Below are 21,772 nucleotides of genomic sequence, written 5' to 3' on the forward strand. Positions count from 1 at the left end.
ATTCAAATCTGGAGGACTTCAGGAACTGTCATTCATCAATAGCTGATACAACCACATGGGCAAACCACATTATGCATGACCTCATGAGTGGATCACATTCACACAACACATGGCCCGCACCCAAATTCTAAATCGCTGTCCGGGACTGCATAGATGCCCAAACGTATAAAAAAAAGGTTGGAAATTAAACCCAAAATATCTAAAAGCAAATCTGTCAGTATAGTCATTAATGCTTTAAATTAGAAGCTGTTGAAACATGTGTGATACACTTCACAGTCAAGCAAACTTTACATCAAATGTCTAAAGGGTCTGCTGTGCAAAAAACCTGCTTTTTTAACTGCCCATGTGCTTGAACTTTCTTGGAGATTTATAGTGCTAATTTTAAAATAGGGGTTTCTTTTATGCCACTAAGCCCATGGCAATGTCATGTCTGCATTATGTTCCAGCAGCTAATATAAATATGTAGTTCTTTTGTTCTTAGATTACATATGACAATTTGGACAAGACAGTGTAGCTCAGTTGTTTATGTACTGTCTAATTAGCGATCAGAAGGTCGCTGGTTTATACCCACCACCACTAAGTTGCCACTGTTGGACTCCTGAGAAAGGCCCTTAACCCTAAGTTAAGCTAGTTTTACTTCCAACTCCGATAAAGAGATCACTGTACCTACTTTTTTTAAAGGAGAATTTTATATGGGCCTAATCAGCTGTACTAAGTCATATTTACTAAGTAATTAAAGGTATTAAAAATCCATACCACAAAATTAAATAATATTTAATTTATAATTTATACAGAATTTATAATTAAGATATACAGTATATGTACACAACCCCAAATCAACTTAATTGTATTTATTAAGAAACATCCATTCCTGCATTTCAGGCCTGCAACACATTCCAAAAAAGTTGGGACAGTAAAGCATTTACCACTTTGTAATGTTGCCATTCCTTTTCACCACACTTAAAAGATGTTTTGGCACCAAGGATACCAAGTGATTTAGTGTTTCAGCTTTTATTTTGTCTCATTCTTCCTGCAAACACGTCTTAAGATGTGCAACAGTACAACATGAACTCAACCACTTACATCACTGCCTCCCCATTGGCTGCACGTATTATGGCAAGCCAAACAGGAAATATATAGCAAACACTGATATATATGGAATAAAACAGATATGGGCAGCACGGTGGCTAAGTGGGTAGCACTGTCGCCTCACAGCAAGAAGTACCTGGGTTCGATCCCCAGGTGGGGCGGTCCGGGTCCTTTCTATGCGGAGTTTGCATGTTCTCCCCGTGTCTGTGTGGGTTTCCTCCGGGTACTCCGGTTTCCTCCCACAGTCCAAAAACATGCAGCTAGGTTAATTGGAGACACTGAATTGTCCTATACACACCTAGCCGCTAAAATGCACAAACCAGTGCATTGTAGTGCCGGCCCCAAGGATAAACAGGAGGATTGTGTCAGGAGGGACATCCGGCATAAAAATTGTGCCAAATCGATGAGGATCATGATCCGCCGAGAGCCGACCCCGCAACCGAATGGGACAAAGACCGAGGAACACACATATATATATATATATACTGTATATATATAAAAGATTTGATGAGGCCCCCCCCCCCAAAATATGGTCATGGTGGCTCAGTGGGTAGCACTGTTGCCTCACAGCAAGAAGGTCCTGGGTTTGATTCCCAGGTGGAGCGGTATGGGTCCTTTCTGTATGAAGTTTGCATGTTCTCCCTGTGTCAGCGTGGGTTTCTTCCCACAGGAAGGTTAATTTGAGATACAAAATTGCCCTAGGTATGAGTGTGAGTATGTTTACCCTGTGATGGACTGGCGACCTGCCCAGGGTGTTCCCTACCTTTCGGCCAGTGAATTGAACCCACCGTGACATGGATAGGATTAAGCTATGGTAAAACATTCAATGAATGAATGAATTTAGTAACAGAAAACGACATTTTGTGTAAAACATTTACCATACGTGTCTCATACGAGTGCATTTGAATTTAGTCAGTATTCCGATATAAATTTCCTTTAGCCCTGGAAATGGCTAGGGTGTGAACTATCTCATAACTAAACATTCAGCATCTATTTAACATGGATCAAACTGTGCCCTGAACATTGAGTATTAGCGACACATGTGTGGTCAGATGCGGGTACTTACATGCCAGATAGCAAAGAAGATGAGAGAAGCGCACAGGACGAGGGAAAGCATGTAGCAGAAGGCAGCGAAAGAGAACATCCTTGGTGGATTTCAATGTCCAGAAACTGATTTAAAGGATCACGGGGGAAAAAAGAGATACAGCGCCTTGTTCTGCAAGCCCATGCAAACATTAAAACATCTCCATGCACATCCTTTCCCACAATTTACTCAACCCTCTCTGTACTGCTTAATATCATTTCGAAGAACATAAAAAACTAAACGAAAAGTCCATTCCGAACAGCAATAGCTTAAAAATGTATCATCAGTAAAAAAATCACAACGCGTTACCCAGATCTGAAGATGAAATATGATGGAACTCATTAAAATTAAAGAGCTCGATGTGATATAAGAATGAAGCATGCGGTGAGGAGAGAGGAAGATTCGTTTATCTCACGCTGCCCCTGTATACGCGAACAGCTCTCTCTCTCTCTCTCTCTCTGTCTCTCTCTCTCTCTCTTTTTCTCTCTCTCTCTCTCTCTCTCTGCAAATACATATACAGGGGTTGGACAAAATAACTGAAACACCTGGTTTTAGACCACAATAATTTATTAGTATGGTGTAGGGCCTCATTTGCGGCCAATACAGCGTCAATTCGTCTTGGAAATTACATATACAAGTCCTGCACAGTGGTCAGAGGGATTTTAAGCCATTCTTCTTGCAGGATAGTGGCCAGGTCACTACGTGATGCTGGTGGAGGAAAACGTTTCCTGACTCGCTTCTCCAAATCACCCCAAAGTGGCTCAATAATATTTAGATCTGGTGACTGTGCAGGCCATGGGAGATGTTCAACTTCACTTTCATGTTCATCAAACCAATCTTTCACCAGTCTTGCTGTGTGTATTGGTGCATTGTCATCCTGATACACGGCACCGCCATTGGATGCACATGGTCCTCCAGAATGGTTCGGTAGTCCTTGGCAGTGACGCGCCCATCTAGCACAAGTATTGGGCCAAGAAAATGCCATGATATGGCAGCCCAAACCATCACTGATCCACCCCCATGCTTCACTCTGGGCATGCAACAGTCTGGGTGGTACGCTTCTTTGGGGCTTCTCCACACCGTAACTCTCCCGGATGTGGGGAAAACAGTAAAGGTGGACTCATCAGAGAACAATACATGTTTCACATTGTCCACAGCCCAAGATTTGCGCTCCTTGCACCATTGAAACCGACGTTTGGCATCGGCACGAGTGACCAAAGGTTTGGCTATAGCAGCCCGGCCGTGTATATTGACCCTGTGGAGCTCCCGACGGACAGTTCTGGTGGAAACAGGAGAGTTGAGGTGCACATTTAATTCTGCCGTGATTTGGGCAGCCGTGGTTTTATGTTTTTTGGATACAATCCGGGTTAGCACCCGAACATCCCTTTCAGACAGCTTCCTCTTGCGTCCACAGTTAATCCTGTTGGATGTGGTTTGTCCTTCTTGGTGGTATGCTGACATTACCCTGGATACCGTGGCTCTTGATACATCACAAAGACTTGCTGTCTTGGTCACAGATGCGCCAGCAAGACGTGCACCAACAATTTGTCCTCTTTTGAACTCTGGTATGTCACCCATAATGTTGTGTGCATTGCAATATTTTGAGCAAAACTGTGCTCTTACCCTGCTAATTGAACCTTCACACTCTGCTCTTACTGGTGCAATGTGCAATTAATGAAGATTGGCCACCAGACTGGTCCAATTTAGCCATGAAACCTCCCACACTAAAATGACAGGTGTTTCAGTTATTTTGTCCAACCCCTGTATATACACAGATCAGCCATAACATTAAACCCACCTCCTTGTTTCTACACTCACTGTCCATTTTATCAGCTCCACTTTGTAGTTCTTCAATTACTGACTGTACTCCATCTCTCTACATGCTTTTTTATCCTGCTTTCACCCTGTTCTTCAATGGTCAGGACTCTCCCAGGACCACCACAGAGCAGGTACATATTAGGTGGTGGATCATTCTCAGCACTGCAGTGACACTGACATGGTGGTGGTGTGTTAGTGTGTGTTGTGCTGGTATAAGTGGATAAGACACAGCAGCGCTGATGAAGTTTTTAAACACGTCACTGTCACTGCTGGACTGAGAATAGTTCACCAACCAAAGTTATGCCCCGTGGGCAGCGTCCTGTGACCACTAATAAGGGTCTAGAAGATGACCAACTCAAACAGCAGCAATTGCTTACTTTACTTTATATGTATATATATATATATATATACTGTATATGTAGTCCATCTGTTTCTCTGCATACTTTTTTAGCCTACTTTTATCCTGTTCTTCTATGGTCAGGACTCTCCCAGGACCACCACAGGGCAGGTATTATTTGGGTGGTGGATCATTCTCAGCACTGCAGTGACAATGACATGGATCAGACACAGCAGCGCTGCTGGAGTTGTTAATTACCGTGTTCACTCACTGTTCACTCTATTAGACACTCCTACCTAGTTGGTCCACCTTTTAGATGTAAAGTCAGAGACGATCTCTTATCTATTGCTGCTGTTTGAGTTGGTCATCTTCTAGACCTTCATCAGTGGTCACAGGACGCTGCCCACATGGCGCTGTTGGCTGGATATTTTTGGTTGGTGGACTATTCTCAGTCCAGCAGTGACAGTGAGGTGTTTAAAAACTTCATCAGCGCTGCTGTGTCTTATCCACTTATCCACTCATACCAGCACAACACACACTAACACACCACCACCAGGTCAGTGTCACTGCAGTGCTGAGAATGATCCACCACCTAAATAATATCTGCTCTGTAATGGTACTGTGGGGGTCCTGACCATTGAAGAACAGGGTGAAAACAGGCTTAAAAAAAGTATGTAGAGAAACAGATGAACTACAGTCAGTAATTGTAGAACTTCTTCTATATGGTAAGTGGAGCTGATAAAATGGACAGTGAGTGTAGAAACAAGGGGGTGGTTTTAATATTATGGCTGATTAGTGTAGACAGACAGACAGACAGACAGATCGAGCAGTCTTATTAGACTGTTTTATTAGAGGTAAGTTGGCATTGTTGGATGCAGATATAAAAATATAAAGAGCAATAACTTACCACTACACTTGGAGCTGCATAAGAAATTATTAATGAGTTTATTAAGGCTTTCACAAAACCACTAACAAACTGAGGTGGTTCCAAAACAAACTGAAATTTTTTTATAAAAAAACCTTTATACTGTCTGACTATCTGTTTCATCACTTTAATTACTTAGTTTTCTTTATTTTTTCCCACTATTCTAAATTGTTTCCCAATTTTATCTAGTTATCGGGTATCCTTGGTACTGCTACTTTCTCACTTTCTCAGCAGCTGCCCCAGAACTGTACATCATTGTCCATTATTCATTCAAAACTTGTTCATAACAAGTCAGGGTCAGACTCCTTACATAATCAAAAGGAATACATAATCAAAATATACTGAAAGAATGTGAAATACGTCCCCAGAATGTACTGTAAATAAAAAACATAAAATACATAGACTAAGTATACTGTCAAAATAATTAACACAGTCCTTTCAATATTTAATTATCTCCAAATATATACAGTACAATGTTTTTAATTAAGCCTAATAAATATTTTGACATTAGGTGACTTTTATTTACACACTCACCAGTGACTATTATACTCATTCATCATTTTCAACATTAGTTCTGTTTAGTTGGTCACTCATTATAGCACATGCAAAGGATTTTGGAATATGTCTGATGTGCATGAACGGATTTACACTTATCAGAATGACAGAGCACTGCTGTTTCTTATCAAAGCCTGAGTTCCTTCCAACTGCCCCTGGTTTTATTGCCTGTAAAGCTGCTCTCTGTTTCTCCCTTCTAATATATCTTACACACACACACATACCAACATCTGTTTTGAGCTGTCAAGTAGTGTATGCCAATGTTATCCGGTGCGATAAGCGCTATTTAGGTATCAGCTTCCCTGAATGCGGTTTAGACCAAGAAATAAAGAGCTGATTACTCTTTTTAAACTCTTTAGTTCTTTCTTTGTATGTGTGTAGTGCCCATACTGGGCATAATGCAATGAATTGCTCTTGTTCCACAGTGGAGGGTAAAAAGCTTTAAGCTTCATAGGGAGGCAAGGCTGAATGATCCTTGGGATAAACGCTGCATTTGGTTTTAGAAACACATTCAAGTCTCCTTCTGCAAACTGCATGCATGCTTTGTGCACAGATAGAGCCTGTGTCACCCCATGTGTTGATTAGTGCTTTTTCAAATGACAGAACCGTAGGTTCCACCTGATCCAATGGTTTAAAGGGGCGCTACTAAAAAAGCCTCCAGCACCACCGATTAATCCCATGATAGAGAAATTGGTCTAGAAACTGGCAGTGCCTGTTGTGAGCCTTTTATAAAAGGCATACTAAAGAGTGCTGTCCAACTGTTTTGCCTTCACAGACATCCCAAGTCTCCCGGAAGTTCTGGGAGTCTCCCACATATACATAGCGGCTCCCTGATGCCCGCAAGTCAGATCAAATCTCCCGGAATCTAGAACGAGCAGCCAAGAGCGCACACGCGCATGCAGGCGACACAGACTTTTTTCCCTGATTGCGTATTAAATCCGTTATCTGATATACAATCTAGTGCACTATGTAGGGAACATAAATCAATTGTCTAATATACTGTCTAGTGCACTATGTAGGGAACATAAATCCTTTATCTGATATACAATTTAGTGCACTATGTAGGGAACATAATTAATTATGTAATACACTATCTAGTGCACTATGTAAGGAACACAAATCATCATCTAGTTATACTTTCTAGTGCACTATGTAGTGAACATGAATGCGTTATCTAATACACTATATAGTGCACTATGTAGGAAACTTAAATCCGTGATCTGATATACAATCTAGTGCACTGTGTAGGGAACATAAACCAATTGTCTAATTCACTATCTAGTGCACTACGTAGGGAACATAAATTAATATCTAAAATACTATCTAGTGCACTATGTAGGGAACATAAATCCGTTATCTGATATACAATTTAGTGCACTATGCAGGGAACCTATATCCGTTAACTAATACGCTACCTAAAGCATTATGTAAGAAACATAAGTCTATTATCTAGTACACTATCTAGTGCACTAAGTAAGGAACATAAATTCTTTTCTAATATACAATCTAGTGCACTATGTAGGGAACATAAATCTGTTATCTTTTACACTATCTAGTGCACTATGTAGTACACATTAATGTGTTTGTGATGCGAACAGTTAGCTTAGTAGCTCAGTTAGCAGCTCCTAAAAGTTCTGTTATCACCCATATCCTTTGGTGTGTGCAAGAGGTTTTTTAGCTTTTTTTTTTCTTTGGGCTTGGGGGGTCGGGGTTCGAGGTCCGGGTCCGGGGGTACCTCCCTGAAATGAGTTTTTGCAACTTGGGATGTCTGCCTTCAAATCCCACATGGCGCACTGCAATAGCTACCAAGTGTGTTGTAATGGTTAAAAATAATTTACCTTTATCTATCAGGTCCTGGAGGAAATATAGTATGACCACCACGGAATGCTGAAAAGGGCAGCATGTTTATCTGGGCACCACTGCTCTAACACATGCCACTTTTATCCATATAGGATTCTGGTGGATGGGGCTCTTGCATTTTTGATGGTTTCATTTACCTTCAATGGCAGCTCACTGGTACTCAAATGGAACCAATCACTGACCATGCCCATAGATTGAAGCACTCAGAATTTCAATGGTAAATATTCCCCGGGTCTTAGTTAGTAAGTCCCTGTACGGTCGGAGATCCTATTGATCACCTTTGCATTGAATGTCCATTCTCTGTAAAGTTGATTGCCTCTTGGTAGCTGGTCCACTCCTTGGTTTAACACTCCTGGGCACTGCTCTGTAAAATCAGTTTGTGTGCCAGTGTGTGCAAGGGAAGGGATCAAAGCCCTGCCAATTGATTAACATGCTGTTTCTTGAGGAAGAAAATGCCTTAGCGTTAGACACAGTGCTTGCATTTACAGGCATTTTATGGATCCGTGTACTGTTTACTATTTTGCCCTCATGTGCATCTGACGCATCTGTCGTTACTACTTTTCAGGCATGCACTATGCCCATAGACACTCCCTGCATAAGGAAAAATTGGCGTTTCCACTGAGGCAGTGCCATCACAGCTGTCTGTGACACATTCACTCTTTGACATGTGTGACATAATGGGTTCAGTCTGAGTGATCCAACACAGCACTGAAAGTCCCTCGTGTACAGTTTGACTAGTTGGATGACATCAATGGCTGAAGCCATCATTCCTGACAGTTTGAGACACCTGTGGAACGAGATTGCCCATTTGAAATGCCCTTAGGCATTGTGATTTTTCTCACACGTTTGATTGACAGACATCCGCCAAGAGACACAGAGTTTAGGGACAAGCCCAGGTATGAAACACACTACGTTGGAATCAGCACACTTTTTCTGTGTTTAGTTTAAAACCTAATTTCGTCAGATCCTCTATAAGCGTTGTATGCTCTGACACTGTGCATTGCGACTGTGCCTCTATAAGCCAGTCACCTATGAGTGTAACCAGGCGAATGCCCTTTTTTTCATTGCGGGACTATTGCTGCCTTTGTGCTTTTTTACAAATACTCCTAGGCTGACCGAGAGGCTGAAGGGGAGAATGAGATATTCATATCACACCCCACAGAAATGCAAGGTGGGTATATGCTTTTGTGAAAATACACAGCTTTCGGGTCGATGGATGTTTATTTATTTGGATTTTAATGTCATGTTTTACAACCCCAAATCAGAAAAAGTTGGGACAGCATGGAAAATGCTAATAATAAAAAAACGCAAAGTTTCTTATATTTACTTTGATTTTTATTTGATTGCAGACAGGATGAACCTGAGATATTTCATGTTTTATCTGCTCAACTTATTTCATTTATTAATAAACATCCATTCCTGCATTTCCTGCAACACATTCTAAAAAAAGTTGGGACAGTAAAGCATTTACCACTTTGTAATGTTGCCATTCCCTTTTCACCACACTTAAAAGACGTTTTGGCACCGAGGATACCAAGTGATTTAGTGTTTCAGCTTTTATTTTGTTCCATTCTTCCTGCAAACACGTTTTAAGATGTGCAACAGTACGGGGACGTCATCGTCACATTTTTCATTTCTAAATTCTCCACACATTCTCTATTGGGGACACGTCAGGACTGCAGGCAGGCCAGTCCAGTACCCGCGCACCCTCTTCTTCCGCAGCCATGTCTTTGTAATGTGTGCAGCGTGTGGTTTTGCATTGTCTTGTTGAAAAATACATGAACATCCCTGGAAAAGATGACGTCTTGAAGGCAGCACATGTTGCTCTAAGATCTCAATGTACTTTTCTACATTAATGCTGCCATCACAGAAGTGTAAATGACCTTTGCCGAGGGCACTGACACAGCCCCTGACAGACCCTGGTCTTTGAACTTGTGGTTGATAACAGTCTGGATGGTCCTTTTTGTCCTTGGTCCGGTGCACACAGCGTCTATTTAAAAAAAAAAAAAGACCTGGAATGCTGATTCATCTGACAACAACACACATTTCCACTATGTGATGGTTCATCCTAGATGCCTCTGAGCCCAGAGAACTTGACGCTGCTTCTGGACATGGTTAACATAAGGCTTCTTTTTTGCACAGTAAAGTTTGAAGTGGCATTTGTGCATGTAACTCCGTGTTGTGGTGCTTGACAAAGGTTTGCCAAAGTAATCCCTCACCCATGTGGTTATATCAGCTATTGCTGAGTGATGGTTCTTGATGCAGTGCCGTCTGAGGGATCGAAGATCACGGGCGTTCAACTTAACCTTTACGCACTGAAATTTCTCTTGATTCCTTGAATCATTTAATGATATTATCCACTGTAGAGGGAGAAATATGCAAATCCCTTCCAATCTTTCTTTGAGGTACATTGTTTTTAAACATTTCATTAATTTGTTGACAAACTGGAGATCCTCTGATCATCTTTGCTCATCAAAGCCTTTCCTGGATGCTGCTTTTGTACCAAACCATGATTACAATCACCTGTTGACATCACCTGTTTGAAATCACATAATTATTTAGTTTTTTCACTTCATTACTAGCCTTATATTGCCTCCATCCCAACTTTTTGTGAAATGTGTTGCAGGCCTGAAATGCAGGAATGGAGGTATGTTAACAAATGAAATGCAGTTGAGCAGACAAAACATGAAATATCTTGGGTTCAAACTGTCTGCAATGAAATAAAAGTCAAAGTAAATGTAAAGAACACTGCATTTTTTTATTTTATTTTCCATACTGCCCTATAATGTCCCATTTATTTTCCATAATGCATTTTCCATACTGTCCCAACTTTTTCTGATTTGGGGTTGTACAAACTTTGGTTACATTCATGACAGAAACCGTAGTTACTCGTTACACAAGATTCATCAGTTCACAAGTTTAATGTCAAAACAGTCACGGACAATTTTGTATCTCTAGTTCACCTCACTTGCATGTCTTAGGACTGTGGGAGGAAACCCGAGCTCCCGGGGGAAACCCACGCAGACAAAGAGAGAACATGCAAGCTCCACATAGAAAGGACCCAGACCACTCCACCTGGGAATCGAAACCAGGGCCTTCTTGCTGTGAGGCGACAATGCTAACCACTGAGCCATCGTGCCGCCCTTGATGGATGTGAACCAATTGCCTGGACGCACAATCCTCAATAGAGTTGAATAGGTGAGCATTTTGAAGTTGTACGCAACTTAAGTGCGTGTAGAGAATGAATGAGAAATCTAATGGAATGAGAAAGTACCGTGAGTTAAACCTGCTCTAACTTTGCTCGGGTGGTACTATCCCTACTGCATTTTTCGCAAAAAAAAAAAAAAAAAGGAAATTTCCTCTTGCAGAATACAGGATGCCTCCCCTTGTGCTTTGCCCCGAATTACTTGCCGGTTGGCAGACCACAGTCTGCATTTGTTCAGAATTGTTTTCAGTACTTTAGTACTAGAGACGTGGTATTTTCTTTCCAGCTTTCCAGTCGTGTTACTCTGGCGCCCTCTTTTGGACACCCTTCTACACTGCAAAAAATCACCTTCAGAAAACAAGAAAAATAAAAGCAAATCAAGACAAATGGTGCTTAAATCAAGCATAATTATCTGCCAGTATAGTGAGAATTTATCTTAGCAAGATTTCCTAAAACAAGAAAAAAAATCTTGTGCTATAAATTATCTTATAATCTTAAAATTAGTAAGAAATTACTTGATTTAAGGCATTATGGCTAGATTTGAGTAAAACTCATTTGCTCTAATTTCATATTAATAATCCAAAAACTAGCATAATCAGCTAAACTAGCATATTAATCTTGTTTTAAGCATTTTCATAAAACCTTATTTGGTAAAGAATTTCTTGAAATTAGAATGCTTGGACATATTTTTAGCTAAAATGGCTTTAGAATGTTCTTAAATTAACACTTTAAAGCTTAAAATAAGATCAACTCCAGAAAATAGTTCTCAAAATAAGAAATGAACAATTAAAAAACTCACATTATTATAATTAACAAATGTTACTTAGTAAAACTTCTTAAAATAAGCAATAATACATAGGTTTTTGCATCACACTAAATGCCTTAAAACCAGTCAGAAAATATGAAAATTAGAGCATTTTAATCATGACATAAGCGTTAAAAATTCAGTTTCCATGCACAAAAGAAAGACAGAGACTCAATACAAGTCTGTTTCTCTCATTTAAGTCTATTTGTAAGACTGCATTGCTAGTAATCTGAGACTGTACTTTATACTCAAATTAAAACATCATACGCCAAGTCCGTTTATCAAAAATACAACAGAAAATCTGAATTTTGCTATCAATTTTATTAACTTTAATAAGTGTGCCATCATGGCAGCTTGATATGAATACATTACAAGTGTGCAAACAAGACAGATTTATCCAAATACACAACAAGCATGTTCAGGCCGCTTCTGAGAATTCTATTAAAACATGTCAATCTTAGATGTCAAGGCTTTCCAATAACAATGTCCCTACGTCTACAACATTACCAACATTGCTTGGTCTTCATATACTATTTTTAAACATAAAAAAATAATAATAAAAAGGGTCTTCAATCTAAACCTGACTTGCAGCGCGTAATAGTACGCCATGACATACAGAACACCTTCGTGCAGCAGGCCTTCGGGGAATGTTGTCACTGTTCTTCCCAACACTGATCATGCAGTTATCCTGGTCAGTTAGAAGCTTGATAGACGGCATCTGCTAAGAAAAGCAGCAGCGTTTTCAGAGGGCTGAAAAAACAAAAACCAAAGGCACTATAAGCCACAGACATGAACAGAACAAACTTTATTCAGCATTTAAATCACAACTTAAAGTTTCTTTGCAAGCAGTTTAGTAAACTATCTAAACAACAAATAAATAACAGTTGACAATACTTACCATGAGAATATGAAACAGAGGCTCACGTGGCTGTCCCAGTTTCTGTGGTGGTGCAACTCCTGATGGGAAGAGTGCTGGAAGGCCGTTCAAAATCTCAATGGACTGTTGCACTATTTAAAGAAAAGCAATGCCTTACTGAAATTGAAATCACTTTTAAAATCAATTTTTTCCCTTCCAGAATTTTTACAATATGTCATATCTAATTCACTTAATTTTTGCCTGGCCACACTACAGGATTTACAATAATTACACATTTATTTTACCTTCAGTCACCGAAACCACCAGACTATAAATCTACCCAGAATAAAACACACCACCAAACGTGTACAAAGTTCTAGACCAACCTGAGAGTAGGGCTGTCGCGGTGACAGAATTTCCCCTTGCGGTGTTCAGCCTGTCTCAATATCGCGGTATGCGGTTATATCGCCATTTTTTTATTTTATTTTTTAATTACTTAATTAATCTGCATTTTAGAGCTATATAAACAAGCTTTATTGTTAGGCTATGATTCGGTATATTATTGCTTTATAATGACAAAGATGAGACGGCTTTAAGACCAATGAAATGCGTGTTTATTGTTAAATACAGAACAGAGCAGGGATGCGCGTCTTTTCTCTATAAAAAAAAGGTTTAAATAAGCTTCTAGCCTAGGCTAGATATACACTGTGAAACAAAAAAAAAGTGTTTAGGCTAAATATTTTAAATGCACATCTAATCAAAATATGGTAAAAAAATAGAATAAAGAATAAAGTCTGTAAGAGTTTAAACCTGCGTTATCATGCGCGCTAGACGAACCAACATGTTCACCTGATGTGTTTTAGAGAGGATCTGAGTGGGGTAGTGATGTTCCCCTCAGCACTAAAACCCTCTCTGATGGTGCTCGTTGCATTAATACACTGTAGATGTACTGTACCTGCATGCGACTTTAGAGATCAGAGAAAGTCTAGCCTGGTTATCGCGCCACTATTAACCATCTATTTAGTAGGTATAATTAATATAACAATATATACTACATTTCAAGTTATTATTCGTTTCAATAAATTTTTATTCAACGAAAAAATGCATTTAAATAATTCCAGCAAGCCAACAAGAGAATCTGCAGGCTGCAATGCCATATTAACCGTCATTAAGTGTTTTAGTTCACCAAGGCTGTTTAAATGTCGTCTAAATTACAAGTATTTTATTGAGTGTGAACTCAATTTAATCATTAATAAACTTGCCTATAATTCCTGTTGCGATTGTTTACATTTTAAAACACAAAGCCTGACACTCAGCAGCAACGCATGAGAACAGGTTGCTGGAAAATGTCGCTCTTAGCTAATTTTCATTATGAATTTATTTAACATTTATTACGCACGAATGTAAGCGTATAAAACAAGATGGACCCTGCAACAATAAAAAAAAAAGAGAAGAAAGAAAGAAAAAACGTGAATATCGCGGTGTTGCGGTTGCTTGGCATGCCCTGCGGTTGGCTGGTCTATACCGCGATATTTCAAAATTGCGGTTAGCGCAACAGCCCTACCTGAGAGCTCACAACATTTCTCATGAACAGACATGACTTTAGACAGGGCTTCAGACTACTGCTTGTTGAGGATGATAAAAATAGCACATGGGATATTTTACTGATTACTGATAAACTGTTTTGCTTCAGGGTCGAGTGGCAAATAAAGACTTAACACTCAACATCTATAAAACAATAATTTACTAATAAAGCAGTATTTCATCCAGAAATTATTTTAAATCACTTTTATTTCATCAAGTTTTTACTGCAAGCATAACGCAAATTTCTATCTTTAATGAGAATGTATTGTAGCATCAAGCTAACAGTTTTGTCTGTTTGTGTTTTTTAACACTCTTAAACAAAGTTTCTAACAAACATTTAAGTAACATTTCCTGTTAGAGACTCTGTAATCTGGTCAACCTTCTAAGTACTATTCACAAACAACAATCTAATGTTTGTGTTCAGTGATTAGCCAATTTAGTAATTTTAAAACTTAAATTAGGCTCCAGGGAACAAAAAATAGGTTTGTGATATTCTTCTTTCAGCCATAAATGTTAATAATTGTTTATAATTACTCTTTGCTAGCTATTTACATCGATTAACCAGAACATTAACACCACCTCCTTGTATCTACACTCATTGTCTATTTTATTAGCTCCACTTACCATACTGGAGTACTTTGTAGTTCTACAATTACAGACTGTAGTCCATCAGTTTCTCTGCATACTTTGTTAGCCACCTGTTCTTCAATGGTCAGGACCCCCACAGGACCACCACAGAGCAGGTATTAATTCACTGAAGGATTGTCTCAGCACTGCAGTGACTGACATGGTGGTGGTGTTTTAGTGTGAGTTGAACTAGTACAAGTGGATCAGACACAGCAGTGCTGCTGGAGTTTTTTAAAACATTGTGTCCACTCTACAGACACTCCTACCTTGTTGGTCCACAGGATGCTGCCCAAAGAACATTGTTGGCTGGTGGACTCAGCAGTGGAACTGAGATGATTAAAAACTCAATTAGCACTGCTGTCTTATCCACTCATATCAGTGCAACACACACCAACACACCACCATCACATCAGTGTCACTGCAGTGCTGAGAATAATCCACCACCCAAAGAAAACCTGCTCTGTGTTGATACTCTGGGGGTCCTGAAGAACAGGATGAAAGAGGGATAAAGCATGCAGACAAACTGATGAACTACAGACTGTAATGGTAGAACTACAAAGTACTCCAGTATGATAAGTGGAGCTGATAAAATAGACGATGAGTGATTAAGGTGGTGTTAATGTTACGGCTGATGTGTGTATGATGCCCATTACAATGCATGCTGGTTACAATGCATTCTGAGCCACAATATTACAGTATTTACAATATAATTGTAAGAGTTATTACAAAAAAACCTAACTACAATATTAAATTACATTGATGTGTTTTCATGAATGAAGTAATAAAGTGATGCTTTAAAATATTTTAGACAGCGGTGCCTCTAGGGGTACAAATTGCTGAATACATTTTGAGTAATGACTTATATTGAATTTACCTTCATCCAGAGTCACTGGTGGCCTCATTACATTTTTCATGACTCCAAAGAACTGAACTTTTGAACAATGCTTTCCATCAGTTCTGTGGTGTACTTGTGATTGCCAGATTAAAGAATCATCCATCCAACTCATCCATGACCTGTAAACAAGCACAAAAAGCCATGACAACATATTTTAGAGAACCAGAACTGAAGCATCTCAATTTTTATTTAATCACTATTTCTGATCTAAAACTGAGATCACTATTGTCACAATTTATTTGGGCCCTAAGGAGAAAAAAATATGATTTAAGAGATATTTAAACCTCCGTGAAGCTGGCCCCCCATGTGGTCAGAAATGGAATATAAATATTATTATTCGTTTGTGCTGGTTTGTGCCGTAGGAATCATCGTTTGTGCTGGCACCGTTTTAGAGAAATTAAGTATTATATTTTATTACCCGTGACGTCACTCAGCCCCCCATCAGAGCCCAAATTGCACCAAAACCATCTCATTCGTTTGTGCTACGTTTGTGCTGGTTTGTGCTGCTAAAAGAAACATTTGTGCTGTTTTAATTTTCAAGTTATTACGCTATAAATATTACACCCGTGACGTCACCAGCCCCCCATTAACGTCCAAATTGCACCAAAACCCTTTAATTCGTTTGTGCTGGTTTGTGCTGCTAAAAGAAACATTTGTGCTCTTTTAATTCTCAAGTTATCGGCTAAATAATATATTTTTTTATAAAGTGAGGACACACGGCCCCTAAAAATGTCCAAATTGCACCAAAACCCTTTAATTCGTTTGTGCTGGTTTGTGCTGCTAAAAGAAACATTTGTGCTGTTTTAATTCTCAAGTTATTACGCTATAAATATTACACCTGTGACGTCACCAGCCCCCCATTAACGTCCAAATTGCACCAAAAGCATCTCATTCGTTTGTGCTACGTTTGTGCTGGTTTGTGCTGCTAAAAGAAACATTTGTGCTGTTTTAATTTGCAAGTTATAGGCTAAATTCTCTCTCTTTTTCTTTATTAAGTGAGGACACTTAGCCCCTAACAATGTTAAAATTGCATCACAGAGTGAAATTTATTATAATCGAATTACCTTTAAAAACCTTTAACATTTTAAATGTTAAAATGTTATCCATAACATTATCCATACACATGTTACACAGCTAAATTGATTTGTGAATTCCAAATGTTAATGTTATTTCAAAGGTTTTAAATGCTTGTGGGCCGTCAACAAGTATATTCTACCTACAGACTCACCAAATAATCAAAATGTAACATAGCTTAAAAAAGTTTAGTCACAGCAAAATTCCATGGTTTGTGTTATAGCTCTGATGTCTTTGTTATTCTATTTATATAGGTCTTCAAACCAGAGTAAGAAGTAAAGGCCTTAACAAGACCACCCAGTAATGCAAGAGAGAAATCAAAAACAACTTCTTTTGGTACAGATGCTCCTCCTCTAAGCCATTCAGAGACCCAGTTTGATATGGCGTTAATGTCATGCCGCTCAGACAGCATTTGCACCACTGGGATGTGAATAGAAGTATCTCCATGTGAGGACAGAACTCCTTGATATGGAAATATACTGTATGTCCTGATGTTTCTGTTTAGTGAGCCTTTTGACTACTGTACCTGTAGCATTAAAACTTACACTTGAGTCTTTACTAGTATTTTGACTAGTAGTTGAGAGGGGGTCCAATAGTGGCATAAAAAATTTGTCAAGGCCGATGTCATGAATACTGCCCCTATGAGGCACACTGTATTTTATTAGATGAGGGGGAAAGGATGGGGTGTTTGTGTTCTACCTCCCTATCCCCTCTCTCTTGTTTGGCTTTTCTTAATGTACTCAGGCTTGGTAGGTGGGTAGCTCTGGGTTACCGAGTGGCATTATCTTGTAAGCCTCTGTGGCTCGCCACACATGTAGCAGTTTTTTACCCTGCCAGAGTTCTTCAGAGAGTCTTTTCTCTCCAGATAGCATGTGCTTTGCCTTTCCAGTATGAAGACTGTCATCAATGTAATCAATTCTGCATTTTAGCACTGCTGGTGTGCTCACCTCTGGTAGACTCTCACTGGAAATGGACAATTTTGCAGTACAGTGGCCAGTGATGTTAATGCACTTAGATGCACTGTGTGGGTACACTTTTGCTCTCTTGAAACTAAGTATGCAGGCTAATCTGGTCATGTTCCAGATCTCTTCATTTAGGACATGAGACCATGTGCCAGAATTAGAGCTGTCACGGTCTTCATCTGCCTTTACCTTCATCTATATTTTTGATGCAATCATTTTCAATTTCAGTTGATTTGTCTTTCACTTGCCTTTTAATGTGTATGTACAGCATATGTTTGTTTTATATTTTTCACAGAACTGTCCAATCTTGTTCTAAATGTCATTAATATGATTAAAATTCTCAGAGGACTATTACAGGGTTTTATTAGAAGCAATAAATTACCTTAAAATGAGAATTATGTGTTTATGCGCTATGAAAGCTCTTTCCTGGAATGTCTCTTCCAACAGTTGCCTGAGGAGAGGACAAAAGAAAAGTATGCTCAGACCTTAGTCAAACGTGACTACCAACTTTTTGTTGCTAGGACAATGGTCTTTCTCATATGTGTTTTTTTTTTTTTTATAAAACTTGCATAAAAATAATGTTTTTTCATGCCATGCCTTGGGTTGTTGAAGCCCAATTTACTGGCCAGTGAGCGTAATTGAAAGGTAGGTCTTTATAATAACGTGGTAATGTGGTGTATAGTGGAGCAGAATGACATTCTGCCAAGGTTTTGGTGCAGCATGCTATCTAGTGAAAGGGAAAGTACAAACAAAATGAATGAGTGCAGTGTAATTAGACAAGGCAGTGCATCTTAATACAATAAATATGCAGGGCAGCATGATGGAAAGTATAAATGTGTAAAGTATGCAGATTTGTGAAGACCTAACAGAACTGACAGCAAGTTGCACAGGGAGATGGATAAACAAGTATATAACCTTAATGACTAATATGACGTTATATGGTGAGGGTTATATATTTGTGTGTTTTGTAAGTGGATGCTGCAGTAGATTCTTGCAAACAATGTTAATGAGCCGAGGAAGCTTTGGGGTTACTTCTTTACAGTGTCATTACAGTGATACACATATGGGAATCCTGATCACCAGTAAACTGCATGTCAAATTAGACATGCATTGCATTCTTCATAAAATACTTGTATTCATACAACAAACACTCCAACTCTGCCTCAGTATTTTATTACTGATGTTGAGTCTACTGAGACACTTTTCTCTTCATAAAGTGACAATAAAGTACAAAATATTGAAAATAAGTCATCTTACTGTTATTTTAGTCAAGTTTTTACCTGGAAAAGAAATTTTAGGAGTTTAAGTTGTGCTGTCTGAAAATGACTGCTTACAGTCAAACAGGTCCCCACCCTGTATCTCAGACTTTGGTCCTCATGGAAACATGGCTTAAAATAAAGATTCCCACCGTTAAGAAGTCACATAAGGACAATTGGTTTATTTATCAAAGGACTTTTGACATTAAAATTATTGATGCGACTAAATAAGAATGAATAGAGAGAATGCCATGTAAAACCTATACTTTTGTAGTGTATATTTCTGTAGTGTTAAGTGATTCACAGTTTACAAACGTGTGGTAAGTTATGTTCTGCCATAAGTTGTGTATATTGCAGGAATATCAATTAAAACATGAAAACCAATTAAAACTGCGTGTTTAGTTTCAAAAGGATATTGAAGAGGATACGCAGTATGGCTGAGTGCTTTGACATATCTGTGCAAAGTGGAATCCACATCCAATGACATCATCCAGATGAGATGACGTCAAACAAAATGATGTCAAACAAATGAGATGGTTTTGATGCAATTTGAACATTTTATTGGGCTAAATGTCCTCAATTTATAAAAAAAAATTATTATTTAGCCTATAACTTGAGAATTAAAACAGCACAAATGTTCCTTTTAGCAGCACAAACCAGCACAAACGTAGCACAAACGAATGAGATGCTTTTGGTGCAATTTGGACGTTAATGGGGGGCTGGTGACGTCACAGGTGTAATATTTATAGCGTAATAACTTGAGAATTAAAAGAGCACAAATGTTTCTTTTAGCAGCACAAACCAGCACAAACGTAGCACAAACGAATGAGAAGCTTTTGGTGCAATTTGGGCTCTGATGGGGGGCTGAGTGACGTCACGGGTAATAAAATATAATACTTAATTTCTCTAAAACGGTGCCAGCACAAACGATGATTCCTACGGCACAAACCAGCACAAACGCAGCACAAACGAATAATAATATTTATATTCCATTTCTGACCACATGGGGGGCCAGCTTCACGGAGGTGATATTTAAAACAAAGAGTTTACAAAAAGTATAAATATACATTTATGTACCCTGCCTTCTAAACGAAACAAAGTATAATTTACATAACATTACAAATAAACAAAATACTAAGAGATGAGTTACAAGAATTACTAAAATAATTCAAACAGCAAATATTAACTGTGCATTCAAGTGTATTCTTTACAATAATTAAATGGTTTTTCAAAATACTGTTTCGTATACATCAAAAGACAATTTCACAAACATAAGCTGATTAAAAATGCTCTTTATAGCAGCAAAGTAAACAATCAGAAAAAAAGAACAAAACTATTTATTATTACTTGTGTTCATCACTACAGGCTCCACAACACCACAACATGAGCCATGACATGATTATACTGCAATAATATTATTGCAATAATCATTCATTTATCCTGATTTATTACTTATGGTTACAAGTTATTCCTCCAAAACGCATCTAATAAATCACCACACTTTTATAGTCTTCCTTACCTTTAAACTTTTAGCACATTCTCCACAAAGTTATTTTCCTATCCCTAACACCACGTTCACCAGGCTGAAGTGACCCTCACCTGTGGAGCCGCTTGTACATGAACAGTTTCAAAACAGTTCAGAAGCTCAAACTCACTTCACTGACATTTAAAAACTCTCATTTTAAGTTTAATCTTTTTCAAGTCTAAATGAAACTTCGTTGTTTTTCCCTCTTACAGAAAGCAGCACTCATGTTTTACCACTCACAATTTTAATTTAAAAGTATATTCTATGGTCCAACTACACTTGGTTATCAAACCTGAAAACAATTAAGAAAAAAAATGCTGACTTTAAAGTTAAGCTAGCTAGCTAAGTTAATTAGGTCAATGCTAACGCAAATAAACCTAGACGAGACTCTGAACAAGCACAATACTGGCTCACAAAACTCAACATCCAAACAGAAGATATAAGTTATTAGCTCACCTGTAAGTGCTGCGGTGGAAATATCATCCAGGGTTTCTCCATTTCAGTTGTTTATGGTTAGCACTTAGCAGCAGAAAAAGACTGAAATGTCGGTTGGAAGAAAGTTCCGGCGGGAACTGAGGAGGAATGTACCATCTCATGTTGTACAAGGGGAGCAATTCATTTCATTAGGCAGCACGGTTTTGGTTAGCTGTTCGAATTGATAAAATGTGTTGCATTTATTACAGCTCTAAAACACAAATATAATTAAACAAAAACAGCTCAACAATACCGGTGACTGTTTAAGCAGCTGTTATAGACAACCCCCCCCCCCCCCCCATGTGACGTGGCTAGTGGTGTGCGATATTGCAAAATTTGGTATGATCCGATTCCAATACCAAGTAAATACAGCGCCAGTATCGCTATTATCAATCCGATACTTATTAATAATTAAGGTAGATGCATCATCAAATTGCTTAATCTGAATTCTCATGAGTTGTATTATTGTAATAATTTTTTTTGTAAAGAGCTGTTCTCAGTAGGGTTGTAAATAAATTCAGTTGTTTAAAGCTCAGATTTCTTGTTTCTTGTAAGATGTGAGAGGAGCGAGTCTGTACACACATGGTCTCTACTTTCTGATGAAACGGGAGAAACGTGCTGAATGTAGCAGAGAAAAAGTTAAACTAAAGTATCGATCCCATCACACTAGTATCGACCCAATACCAATACCAACGTTGGTATCGATAATATTGATATTTGGATCAATCCACCCACCACTAGCGGTGGCTTGTTATCTACTTGTTAATAGTATATTTGAATTATTTAAAATGATTTGGCGTTGTGTAATCTGTATTTGTAGCTTTAACACTTAAGTCAAATA

The 21,772-nt window shown here is 38.6% G+C and overlaps 1 protein-coding gene and 1 long non-coding RNA gene across 2 annotated transcripts in view; both read right to left on the reverse strand.

Moving 5' to 3' along the window:
• The window catches only part of cnih3 (cornichon family AMPA receptor auxiliary protein 3), a 65,079-nt gene extending 62,846 nt beyond the window's left edge, over positions 1 to 2,233 (reverse strand). The window contains exon 1 of the mRNA XM_063001229.1: positions 2,156 to 2,233. Within this exon, the coding sequence (XP_062857299.1) occupies positions 2,156 to 2,233 (78 nt within the window). The remainder of the gene's footprint in view (positions 1 to 2,155) is intronic.
• A 9,761-nt stretch (positions 2,234 to 11,994) lies between these two features.
• On the reverse strand, positions 11,995 to 21,014 carry LOC134319948 (uncharacterized). Its single transcript, XR_010013585.1, has 4 exons — positions 20,914 to 21,014; positions 15,620 to 15,759; positions 12,577 to 12,686; positions 11,995 to 12,428 (listed from the first exon to the last, which is right to left on the reverse strand). It is a non-coding gene; the product is annotated as an uncharacterized LOC134319948 (long non-coding RNA).
• Positions 21,015 to 21,772: the final 758 nt, after the last annotated feature.

This window comes from Trichomycterus rosablanca, chromosome 9 (genome assembly GCF_030014385.1).
Source record: "Trichomycterus rosablanca isolate fTriRos1 chromosome 9, fTriRos1.hap1, whole genome shotgun sequence".
NCBI classification, from domain to species: domain Eukaryota; kingdom Metazoa; phylum Chordata; class Actinopteri; order Siluriformes; family Trichomycteridae; genus Trichomycterus; species Trichomycterus rosablanca.